The sequence below is a fragment of the Pyrus communis genome, chromosome 2 (genome assembly GCF_041283825.1).
Source record: "Pyrus communis isolate YQ-2024b chromosome 2, ASM4128382v1, whole genome shotgun sequence".
Lineage (NCBI taxonomy): Eukaryota > Viridiplantae > Streptophyta > Magnoliopsida > Rosales > Rosaceae > Pyrus > Pyrus communis.
Genome location: NC_142566.1, coordinates 7,355,886 through 7,369,165, shown reverse-complemented (window position 1 = coordinate 7,369,165; position 13,280 = coordinate 7,355,886). Strand labels below are relative to the sequence as shown.

General features: G+C 38.6%; 1 protein-coding gene and 1 pseudogene across 1 annotated transcript; one reads left to right on the top strand and one right to left on the bottom strand.

The window, feature by feature from the left end:
* Positions 1-7,648: 7,648 nt before the first annotated feature.
* On the top strand, positions 7,649-8,404 carry LOC137746571 (putative invertase inhibitor pseudogene; annotated as a pseudogene).
* Positions 8,405-11,292: 2,888 nt separating this feature from the next.
* On the bottom strand, positions 11,293-13,280 carry LOC137747539 (acyl carrier protein 1, mitochondrial). The gene is made up of 2 exons (XM_068487669.2): positions 13,005-13,280; positions 11,293-11,735 (listed from the first exon to the last, which is right to left on the bottom strand). The coding sequence occupies exons 1-2, from the start codon at positions 13,206-13,208 to the stop codon at positions 11,559-11,561; spliced, it is 381 nt and encodes a 126-aa protein (XP_068343770.2). The 5' UTR covers positions 13,209-13,280; the 3' UTR covers positions 11,293-11,558.

Sequence of the window (13,280 nt, the reverse complement as noted above, 5' to 3'; positions counted from 1 at the left end):
TCGTAAATCCTTCAAGTGATCAGATCTCTTCTTGGTCTTGACAACAACATCATCTACGTAACATTCTACATTTTTGTGTAGCATATTGTTGAAGATCTTCTACATTCCATGTTGATATGTAGCTCTAGCATTCTTTAAGACAAAGGGCATTACCTTATAGCAGTAGATACGTTTTGGAGTGCGGAAGGCTGTTAGTTCTTCATCTTCGGAAGCTATGCGGATTTGATTGTACCCATAGGAGCCGTCCATGAATGATAACACCACGTGGCCAATGGTTGCGTCCACCATGATTTCGATGATTAGCAAGGGAAAGTCATCATTCGAGCAAGCATCATTGAGGTCTCGGAAGTTTACGCAAACACGTATTTGTCTAGACTTCTTAAGGACAACGACGTCCTCCTCAGGGATATCATCTTCTTTATCTTCTTGGATCGTGATATGGAAGACATCTTGGACCTCCTCTTCAATGTTATCCCCTTGGACTTGTTGACGTGAAGATTGGCAAGTGTGGATGATGGTGCGCTTTCTTACTTTCAGTTATCCTTTTATGTCAACTTCCAAGGTTGCTTGGCGCTTCATCCATGAAGGAATCGAGCTTCGAACGTCATCTTTTTCTGCTAGACCGTCGAGCTTTTCTTCATTAAGCATTGTCTTCCTCTTTCTAGAAGGCTTCTTAGTTTCTTCAAGTCTTTCCAAGGTCGACCATTGTGGAGGAAAGCTAGCCGTGTCACTTTGTTTCTTAGGTTTTGACAACCTTTCAAACACAGCACTTTGGGGTGTTGGCGTGTTAAGCCATTTGAAGACGGAAGTTTGATCTTGACTACCAATGCGATCAAGTGTTGAAATTCGGGGCCTTGAACGATTCAGCCTATTGAAGAATGATGTTCGAGGGGCAAGTTTAGGCTCTTATTAATCTTGTTCAATGCTAACGATAATGTGTTAAGCGCTAGCATTTTTCATTTTTCTTGAAATCTTCACAAGTGTATTTAATGCGAAGCCAAGTCCAGCTTTGTTATTGTCAACTCTGTAACCATGCTACTTCAATTTCTTTTGAGTCTCAGTTGCATTCTTTTTTCCAAGATTTGAAAAGGAGGCTAAATTATATCTAGCCTTTGACATGGGTTTGTAGACGTTTGGGTCGAAACCTTTTTTAGTCCTCTTAGTTGGAAGAGAGCTTGGTACCGCCCCCTTTAGCAGGGGTCTTATGAAGCCTTGTGGTGGTTTTGAAACCTTAGCATTGCCTAGCTGTGTCAGAGGTAAAAATGCATTTGTCTTAAGGGATTTTGCATCATCCTTGTGCAGCTGTGTGTCGGCTTTACTTGCTCCAGTCTCAAATGGAAATTGCCCATTCTTTCTTCTTGACATTGGGATGTATCGGAAGATAAGTGTACTTGGTCCTTTTGAGGGTGTCATACTCTCTTTGGTTGTTGCAGGCTTGGCAAGCTCATCATCATCTTTGCTTGAAGATGGCACGGCTTGCCATTCCTTTTTGGGTGTAGCTTTGCCAGTGACTTTGATCTCTTTTGGAAGAGCTTCGGGTACCATGTCTTCATCCATGCAGAACTTGGCATTCGTGAAGTCTGATTCGACTTTGGTGAATGGCTTGGTGTCGCCTTGTATCACCTTCACTCATTCTCAGTAGAACTTCAAGCATTGATGAATGGTGAATGACATTACTCCATTTTCATGGATCCAAGGCCTTTCTAAAAGCAAGTTGTAGGAAGTTATTGCATCAACCGCTTATAATAACGTGTTTGACTTAAGTTCACCAATGGTCATCTCCACTCGGATCATGTCCATCGCTCTTTGTCCTCCTTGGTTAAAACCTTGGATTAGGAGGCGGCTTCGAGATAGTTCATCTACCTTGATGCTGATTATGGTCATTGTTTACTTTAGCATGATGTTTATAGCCGATCCACCATCCACAAACATGCGGTTGATTTTGTGATCCCTACGTACCCAAAGACGAAGAGATAACAGTTATGAGGCTTTGACCTTAGCAGCAAGTCTTCATCAGTGAAGTTGATTACGTCATAGGTGGCACAACATGTGGCATATCAATGTGGCCGAAGCTTCAAGCCTTCGTCCTTGCTTTCTTGCACCTCATAGTTGTCAAGACTCACCAAGACCGCTACTAGTGCTCTTCCCATCTCCTTGGGCAATCGCAGCGCCTCCTTGATGCTAAAGTATGTCAGCAGGCTTTCTTCGAGCATGGAAGTTTTCTTTTCCTCGATGGCAATAACTTTGCCTTTTGAGGGCTCTTCTATCTCTATTTCAACCATGTGATAGGCAACCGTAGTGCACTGTTGGAAGAAATCTTTTGGGAAGTACTCATGCAAAGAGACAGGAATGCGTGGCTCTTGCTCCATAGGTTCCCCTACGTATGTTGGCTTAGCAGCTCTTACGTTTCTTTTGGGCTTCCTATTGTTGCGGCAACGGTGCTTTCTCCCTTGCTCCACATTTGGCCGTGTGGCTTGTGGTCTTAGCTTCCTTGTCCTTTTGTAGGTCACAAATGACCATCCTTTTTCATCGTCGGTAGGTGCATTTTAGTCGTTTGCCCCTAGCGATGGTTTTGCAAAAGGTGCCGTGTAGCTTGAATATGGACGACAATGGTCAAGTGTTACTTGGAAAGGCATGGGATTGAATGATCCAAACACAATCGTAGTAGTATGTGTTGCGGCCATGTCTTCAAGGTCAAGCTCGATCTGCCCTTGTTATGCCAGCTTCATGATGAGCTCTTTGAGGATGAAGCACTTACCGACAGGATGACTCACGATACAATGGTACTTGCAATACCTAGGATCATTAATGTGATTCATCTCTTCGGGGCGCTTGCATTCAGGTAACTCAATTACCTTTTTTCCAGCAAGTCGTCTAACATTGCAGCCACGTCAGAGTCAGGAAAAAGGTACGTCTTTTGCTCCAGTTCCCTTAAGGTGTTTTTGTACCTATCTTGGGTGTGAGAAAGCTCACTTTTCATCTCCTTTGTTTTTCTTTTAGAGGAAATCTTGACGGGTGCGGAGGTCTTAATAGGGATAGTATAGACGGCAAAAGCTTCTTTGGCGGACTTTCTCCTAGTCTTGTCTACCTTTGGAGCGAATACCTTATCCTTTTTTTAAGTCGGTGATCGGTTATTTCTTCCCATGATTGGCAATACTTAACTCTATGTCATGGGATCGAGTTGCCTATTCTTCAAAAATTCTTGGTTTGATGCCTTAGAGGATGTAATGTAGCCCCTAATGTATGCCTTGAACACACATCTCAATGGCGGAGGTTTCAAAAAGCCGATATTTGCAATCCAGGCTCAATAAGTGCCATCTATTGATGCCGACGACAAGTTCGTCCTTCCACTGCTTTACACTTAAGCTTCAGCATACTTACAATGCCGCGAGTGTTGTAGAAGTAGTTGAGGAATTTCCTTTCAAGCTGATGCTAGCTATTGATGGACTCGAGCTTGAGGTCGATGTACCAGTCAAAGGCATTACCTTTTAGTGAGCGCACAAATTGCTTGACGAGACAATCCCCTTTCGTCTTAGCATTATTGCATGTTTCGATGAAATGGGCAATATGTTGTTTAGGATTGCCCTTTTCATCGAATTGCATGACTTTTGGCGGCTGATAACCCCTGGCATCCTCAAGGCGTCAATCTTCTTGGAGTATGGCTTTGAGTACAGCACGGAGTCGTATGAGCTTCCTTCATACTACGCCTTAATCGTGTTAATGATCATCTCCTGCAGCTACTGGATAGAGAGAGATCACATAAACACCGTTGTCTGGTCTGGCTTCTCCTCGATTTTTTCCATCGGAGGCTCCTCATCCTAGTCGGTTTCCTTCTTTTGTAGATCAACCTTTGAGTCGCGATCAACTTTTTCGTCATGCTGCTCCTCCAGTCGGTTGACGAGTGCGATAATTTGCAAGTCTTTTTCCTCTATGGTCCTTGTTAGCCTTGTAATTGCTTCATTCATTTGAGCTAGTTGTTCCTCAATTGAAGTTGCACCAGTAGTCATGACTTACATGGCTACAGGATACGAGCTATTGCTTGAGTCGGCATCGGAAGTCAACGACTCAAAGTACTTCCTCGGGCTTTCTTCCCTTGGCGCCTTTAGCAAGGCCAAGATGGTCGCGGGCTCATGCCTCAGTTGCTCTTGCTCATTCGGCAAAGTTGATGCAGAGGTGGAAAGCACGGTAGAGAGAGCTATTGCCTTGCTTCGAGTTGTGGCACCCAAAATGCCACCATTTGCAGCAAGGATGTTCTTGTTCTTTGCGTTCGTTGCGGGAACAACTTTATCCTTTCTTGATGCCATGTGTGTTTCATGTGGATTTGAAGACAGAAATGAGAGGCAAAGAAGTCCCATAGGGCATGCCAAATTTGTAAACATGAAATTCTATAACGAATGAAATAAGAACACATGTACAAAGTAGATTTGTATTGATTTGAATTTGTAGGTTACAATCTTTGTTCACAACTTTCCTCTGATTTAGTCTTCAAATTTGATGTAGATTCGTAGGTTGTTGATCCAAGGGTCGCGATGACTTGATCTCGAACGAACGATTGAACGATTGCTTCAAGTTTTGAGCTTGAAATAATGTGCGGCAAATGTAGTGTTGATGTAGGATTTTGTTGATTAAGGGTCTTGGCGACTTGATCTTGAAAACGTTGTTACAAATTTTGAGCTTGCAACAAAGTCTTGAAGGAATCAGCACAAGTGCTTGTTGATTCTTCAAGGTAATGCTTCGGCTTTGGTTGTGTATTCTTCAAAGACAGCTTTGACAACGTATTAGTCTTTAAAGATTTGGCAAATGCTCTCCTTTTGTGAGAATTTCGGCCCTTCAATGTAGAAATTGTCGACCTTATGCATGTCTTAGGACCTTGTATTTATAGACTTCCAAATCCATGCCTTTAGGTGGATTTGGCTTTGATTTGTGTTTTAATTTGTCCATGGGAGAATTTAGGCATGTTTTGTGTCTTAATTTCAGCCACTTTTCCTTGCTTGGCCGAATTATAGGGCTTTCTTGCCTATTTTGTGAGCACTCTTCAATTTTTGCTTGTTTTGTGAAGATGATTTAGCTTTCTTTCTGGTTTTGAGAGCAATTTGGGCCCCTTGCCGATTTTAAGGGATATTTTCCCCCTTTTGCCGAATTTTGGGAAGGCTTTGTATTTCCTTTGCTTGACTTGTACCACATGTCATTGATGACTTGTCCATTTGTGATGAGTCATGTGCCACGTGGAGCTTTATGATACATCATTTGTATGCAATGAAATTTCCATGTCTATAGTAAGAACTTAAAGTTTTAGGAGGGTACTAATTTAATCTAGAGGGGGTGAATAGGTTCTAACTTATAAATCTAATGTCAATTTCGATTCTCAAATTAATTTCATATCTACATCACACACGATAATATCCTATAGATATGCTTAAATACACAAATAAAATATGCACACCGGATGTAGGATTTAGAGAGGCAAAACCCACCACTGGAAAATCCTCGTGCTCCCAAACTAGGACAAACACTAAGAGAAATGAGTGCAGAAAGATTTACAAAACTCATCAACTAGATACACATATTAGTAGGCGTTTTTGTTTCGGCGCTTTGTTACTCGATCTCTCTTGAGGCATCAAGTAGAAGTGATACCATACTAACGAAGCCGTTCACTACCTTCTTCTCAAACTTTGCAAGATACTAATGCAATCACGTAAAATGCATGAAATGATTTTTTATTTTTTTTTAAATAAATTAATTACGAAAATCACATGCCACAGTTTCATAATTAATCTATAATTAAAGCCCAAACAAAACCAGCACGAGGAGTACAACTTTTTCTCTTAAAATAACGCTTGATCAGTAGTGATGCACACTATTTGCTCTCAAAATCAAATTTCCTCTCTATGCAAAAATGCTACGTCCAGATCAATGACAACAATTAAAGACAACAAAAAAAAATTATGAATTTAAACCATCGGAAAGGATCATCTCTGGATCCCTTCCTCCTAATCCACCAAATCAGTGGATCCGTTCCATTGAAATTTGATTTAACAACTGAAATTATTATAACTTTTAAAGTGGACCCCTATTTGTAGTCGTTGGATCAAATTTCAATGACACGAATTCATTGATTTGGTGGATTAGGAAGAAGAAATTTGGAGAGGATCCCGAACCTAAACCATCAACCTAAATCAACACCTATTAAACCATGTTATATAAAGTTTAAGCCCAAACCAGTGTTACACATATAGCCACACAAATAAATATATTTCGAAAGAATATTAAACCCAATCACTAAATAAGGCTTAAGAGTATCTCTAATGGAAGTTCCTATTTAGGGACTCCTACCATCACTTTTGAGTACTCATTTAAGAATTTAAAGGGAATCTTTGTATCCCTAAAAGAATATTGCCTTCAATGGAAGAGTCCTTATAGTAGAATCCCTATATTTGAAATTTTAATGATTCTATGTAATAGTTTGATTAGGTGCACATTTTTTGTTTATGATAACATTTTTTTAATTAATTAAAAACATTCAAAACATTAAAAGCTTCAATCAAGACTGTGGACCCGTTTTCCACTCAATGTGCACCTTTTTCGTTTATATTAACATTTTTTTTTATTAATTAAAAGCATAAAAGTTTCAATCAAGATTGTAAGCCTTGTTTTTCATTCAAGGTTGTTCCTATATAGTCCTTGTATGTGAGTACATACATTATGTATCTGGTGAGTTCCTATACTTGAAGAACTCACTTTCCGATTCATTAGATATTCATTTGTCCCTATATTTATTTTATACTCATTTTATAAAGTGGTTATTCCTATTTAGATACTACTAAAAATGCTCTAACTACATGAATGCATATGTATGACACACTTAGTTGAGTGGATGTCTCTTAAATATTTAATATTCTTTATAATTGAAATCACGAAAAACAAAACTATTTTATATGATTAAACTAGAGGAATAAAAAAATATATATTTATTTGAAAAATTGAGATGGTTCCAGAGACATGGTGAGCAGAGAATAGAATCATTTGTTCCTGCTCTTCAAGCTGTTCAGCTCCAGTCATTCTTCATTGTCGATTTCTTGTATGAATTCACAAGAAGAAGAAGCAGGGTTTGCTTGAATGCTATGTGGAGGCGAATGGCGATGATGATCTTTCAAGGACGGATGAGGACCTCGATGAGCTTAAAGGGCGTTTGAATATTATTTACATACAGTGTGCATGGGCTCCATCAAGTCTATTTTATTAGAAACATACTAGGGAGAACACATTTTTTTTATTACATTTGTATATCAGCAAGTAACATCTACATGTCACGTCAATTAATGAATATATCATATTAGAGGTTGATTGCATGACTCACTTTATTGAAACAATAATTTTCATTTTAGTCCAAGCATGCAAGCATCCCTTCTCATAATTTCAAAAAGGGAGATTCTAGAGAGATCATATTTTGAAGATTATATGTTGTGACAGTTGATGGTTAGATTCATTATTTTAATCATAAAAAAAATGAACTCAACTATAAACCGCAATATCATGTGATTTATAAAATGTGATCTAATAAGATGGTCTCCCCAGAAAAAAAAAAAAAAAAAAAAAAAAAAAACTCAACTATCAACTGTAAACTACCTATAAATTACGTAATTCAGAAAAATACGCACTTATCATCCCACCATAACACAAAAATGAGAACTCCCGCTTTCCTTTTCACTTCTCTCCCTGTCTCCCTCCTCTTCTTCCTCTTCACCTTCAATGCCATAACTGCCAAAAACCTCATCCCTGAAACTTGCAAAAAATTTGCTCAATACGATCCAAACCTAAGCTACAATTTCTGTGTAAACTCTCTGCAAGCAGCGCCAAAAAGCCAGCGCGCCGGTCTTCACAAACTCGGCATAATCTCAATCAAGTTAGTCCGCAACAACGCAACGGACACGAGGCATTACATCAAGCACCTTCTGAAAAACAAGAACCTCGACCCCTACGTAAGGGCGTGTTTGGGCGACTGCTTGGAGCTTTACTCGGATGCCATACCAACCATTAAGCACGCCCTCATGAATTACAAGTCCAAGAAATACGAAGATGCCAACACTGAAGTGAGTTCAGTCGTTGATGCCTCCACAACTTGTGACGATGGATTCAACGGAGGAAATCGGTTGGTTTCGCCATTAACCAAGCGAAACGGCGACACGTTTCAGTTGTCGATTATAGCACTGTCTTTTATCAATATGCATAATTCACCAAACTAAATCAAGTGTGTGTGCGCGCGCGCGCATAAGTATATAACTGTCTTTGTTCATGAATTATATTTGTGCGTTTTATATTTTTAGTAATTATTTGTATTTATTTGGTTTGTTTTCTACAATATCTATATTTGATGTTCGTCCATTGTTTTGTTTGATTTCCTGGTTGTTGTTGTTTGCAAGGTAGTGTGTGAAACAATCTGATTAATCAGAAGATATGATTAGGAAATTGCTAATGGTGGGCTTTGGAAGATATATAATATCAAGAAGGAGTAGCTTCTAATTAATCCTATTGTATTAAATTATTTTATGATAGAGAGGTACTGATGAATTAAAAGTTCACAATGGGAATGGGAAAGATAACTACTAAGGTTCGACAAAATGTGTACGTATGGTAATTACTCGTGTTTGTACGTTATTTGTTAAAAATAAATGAGGTTCAATATTAGCCCAGTTTTGAATAAATGAAACGTCACTCCAAATTTGAAACGATCTTCTATCTGCAATGAACCAAGGCTTCAAGTTTCACGGCTAATTAACACCTCATATTGCTAGACGTTGATCAATCTCGACCTTATTATACGAGATTGTTGAAAACAAATCTCATAACTGAATAACTATTAGTCCGGTTGTATAGAGAGAGATCCCAAGTTTAAATTCCGTCACGAAATTTGAAAACTATAACATAACAAGCAAAAAGAAATCTCAAAAAGTATGTGGTGGGAGCCTTGTGCCTTGTACGCAACAACAAGAAGTACTCTTTTGTTCACTAATTAAGTAGATTGCTTAATGGATGAAACTATGAGTATTGTGTTGATGCAAGAATTGATTGTTAGATGAGAAAACAATATGATGGGTGAATATTGTGAAGCTCAAATGGTTGCCATTTTATTTGAAAAATGGATAAAGATTAGAATGCCAAAAACTTAATATGAAAAGATAAATATTTGGCTTCCTATACGTAAAGAGCATTTTCTCTTCACAATTTGTGACGCAGCATGGTATATGATAAAGAAATCGAATGAAACTCCGACGCTAGAATCCATTGGCAAGCCCTAATAGTTAAAATATAACATTCATTACACCCAAGAGGTGTACTTATACGTCGAATACATGAAGCCAAACCCCCACATCAAAACTTTGAATAGAAAACAAAATAAAAAATTAACGAAATATCAAAAGCATCCTTAAAACTTGGAACGCTGTTTTGTATTAACATAATGTAATATTTCCGTTAGTTTGTTAGATTGTACACGTCAGCTTAGTTAGCTTAGTTACTAAGTTTGACAACTGGTGTACAGTTGTGAGTATTGATCTACGCGCCGTTTTCTTCTGAACGACATATTATACTGCAATTTGCTTTGTCATCTGTTCTACATCAATTTGATACGTTTGTAGATATATTTTCAATATTCGTTATGTTAACAGAAGATAATTGTGAACAAGGCAGAATCGTGCATACAGCCAAGGACAGGATATGTCCCTCTCTTCGTGTAAGCCACCTGGAAAGTGCTATTGGAAGAGGGGATATGGCCACTGGAACAGGGGACGACAATGACTTCAACTCTCTCAAAGTTACCTCTTTTGGTCCCTATGGGTAGGGCTGTAAACGAGTCGGGTCATCCGAACCCAACCCGTTAAGCTAACAGGTCATCCGAATCCGACCCGTTAAGCGAACAGGTCATCCATTTCACCCATTAACACCCGTTAACAATTATTATTATTATTTTTTTTTTTTGCATAGAGTTTATTATTTGTTGTTAAGACTTGATTGAAATTACTAAAACATCCTCAACTAATGGGTGCTAACAAGTTGACCCAAAGTGATCCGTTATGTAACGGGTTGTTAACGGGTTCACCCGTTAGCAACCCGACCCATTAAGCATCCACCCAAATACTAATATTAACGGGTCGGGTCAAGTCCAAAATGCCAGGTCTACCTATGGGTATGATTGACTAAACTGTCAATTTCTCCACTAAATTTTAACCTAGCTTTTGATTTCCCCCTTAAACTTTTTAATTGAAAATTTTGAGTGTTCAAACTAATTTTTTTGGCCGATTCCTCCTGCCATTAATTTTTTATTCATTACATCCAAATTTATGTTAAATAAAAACATGTGCACAACATGTGAGAATAGTTCGATCACTACATTCTTTAAAATAATTGAAAATCCTAAATTTCCTAAAATGTCGACCTCTGCAAATCTGTGTGGTTCTATATCTTTTGTGTCTGAAAATCTAGCGAAGTAACGCTTTTGTCCTTAAAGGAGAGTCACGTAATGTGCATGTGATAAGAGTTAACATTTATTTTGATGGAATCTAAGGAAAACTAACAGTAGGGGAGAATCAGCCAAAAAAATTAGCTTAAGCCTTAATTTTCCAATGAAAAAGTTTAGGGGAGAACCGAAAGCTGAATGAAAGTTCAGGGGAAGATTGACAGTTTATCCGGGTATTACATCCCCTTAAAGTTTTCTCATTGGAGAGTTTTCCGGCCAACGCGTGTTATAGACGCCGCAATGAGATAACTTCGAGAGAGTTATTTCGGTCACTGTTGTATGGCAAAACTTTTTAAGCATTGTAATCGGATCCAGCTTCTACAGCAGCAGTTGCCCATAAGAATGAAATTCAGAGCAAACTTATTACAAAAGCAACATATCATCGAGAAAATACTACCCATGCCAACGCACACAATCACAATCCCGAAAGTCTTTCGTAGAATTCATGTTTGAGAGTGCTTTCTATGGTGTCATGTGTGTTCCCAGATTCTTCATAACGCTTTTCAAATATTCAAATGAAATCGAGAAAAATAATTTTGGGGCTGGAAAAGGTTTCTCAGAGACAGACCAAAAGAGAAAATGTTCCCAACGAATCAAGTCGAAGCGTGCTCTTCATTGTTACAATGTATTTCCAACGAGAATCATGATCCTTGAAACAATGAATCACGAATCCAAAAGAATCAGAAACCATGTAAGCATGTAATGAATGATACGCTCAACTGAGTCCACAAGTAATACACTTTCAACTCACGGATATGTTAACCATACAAACCAGAACGTGAAACCGTGTATGGAAAATAGCATTTAAGATATCGGAAGGAACACAACCAATCAGCAGACTGATTGGATCGAAGATGTCATTGTTTACAACTGAAGCATTGCAAACACATTGGTAAGTTTTAGTTCCAGGAAGACAACTCTTTTCAGAAAGATGCAAATTATTTTTCAACCACCGTGGTGATCAAATTTCTACACATCACGTGAGCAGAAACAAAATTACGTTCAAACAGTTCATGCAAAGAGAAAAAGCTGCTGCAAAAGAGACTTACGAAGCCATTGGATGGTTATAGATGTACTCAATGGCCAGATTAGTGGAGTCAATCCTAACAGCTTCCAAATCTGGGATCTCTAGCTTGAACTCTTCTTCTAGAGCAATAACAATCTCCACATTATCCAAGCTATCCAAGCCCAAATCCTTCTGAAAATTTACATCAGGAGTCACCTGCCAAAAATTGACGGCAAAATAGGTTCTCCCAGTAAATTTCAGCCAAAAAAATAATTATTTGATACTTGATAACGAAAGAAAAAGACATTCTGAAAGGGAGAAACAAAGTTATACTTATTGAATGAGGCAGACGAAAACGTAAAACAGAAGGAAGATGAGCAATCGTGCCATTGCCCTTATGAGGTTTCTAACATAATACATAAGCACTAAAACAGATCCCACAAGTACAGTTTTAGATTCTTAACCACTGCATCCTACATTTTGTTAATGATTGTTACATAAAAATACCAAAGCAGCCACCATGCACATGCTCAATCTAGATTCCATAAAGCGTCTCATTCATAACCCACTTTTCCCTGTAAACCCAAAACCCTTCAGATCTTGGCTAATAGTTACAAAGGACCAAAGTGTATCATTATCTTAAGTTTTATCATGGCCGGTCTCTCACCAACCGTCCTATGCGGTTCTTATAGCCCAATCAGCCTCAGACCTGTGAGCTCAAAATATGTCAAAAGGTCATAGTTACAACCATGTGACCTTTACTCGGAAGATTTGCAAAAGAAATCTCACCAACCCGTGCAAGATCAACGAAAAGATAGTACAACATCAGCATTCGATGCCAAGAAAATGTGCATTATATCCTCCAAAAATCAGTATAAAAATTTGTTTTCTTCCTCTTGCTTTCTCACATCAGCTAAATATAAGAGTACAGGTTCAAGTTCTACCCACGAGTCCACGACTTCTTATCGAAGTCCCAAATTACCATCAAACACAAAAACAGAAGAATAGAGCGTGATTAAGCAAACAAACTACGAATTCAGGCCAAAATTACTCCAACATTTCTATCTACATTGTACAGATGCATGAGCACTAAGATCCACAAAAATCTAGATAATTCACATGCCCGTAAAAGGCCTAAGATTAAACAAACAAACAGAAAATAGATCCAAAATCTCATTTAATTATCTTCTCTTCTGGCATTATTTCATAAATTGGAACCCAAAATCGGACCTAAATTATTTCAAAAATTCATGGGGGAAATTGAGCTGAAATAGGAAATTGACTGAAACAACACTAACTACAATTCACCAAAGATAAATTGAAATCGAAGTAATCTAGCAATCAATAGCTCTAATTACCCTTTTGGTTTCCGAGAAAACCGAAGAAAAATAAAAACAAAAATTGGGATTCGGATTCGGATTTGTGATATAATGTTTACATTTTCCCTGGAAACAAACAGAAAGTAGAGATGGAAAGAAGGCTGACCGTGGAAGGATCGACTTTGGGGAAGCTCTTGACAACGGAGAGGACTCTGTCGGTGACCTCGCTTTTGGTCAGATGATCGTCGCCGTGCGATGACATCCACCGGAGAGAAGGTGAGGTCCATTTGCCTCTGGTTAGGGTTAGGGCTGGGTTTAGGGTTTGTACCGGAACTCGCACGTGCTGCAGTACGGCTGCTCTCAGCGCCATCTCTCTACCTTCTCTGCTCTTGTGGTAAACTCTCCCCGAGTCTTTTGGTTGCTGTTGGCAATGGCATAGTAA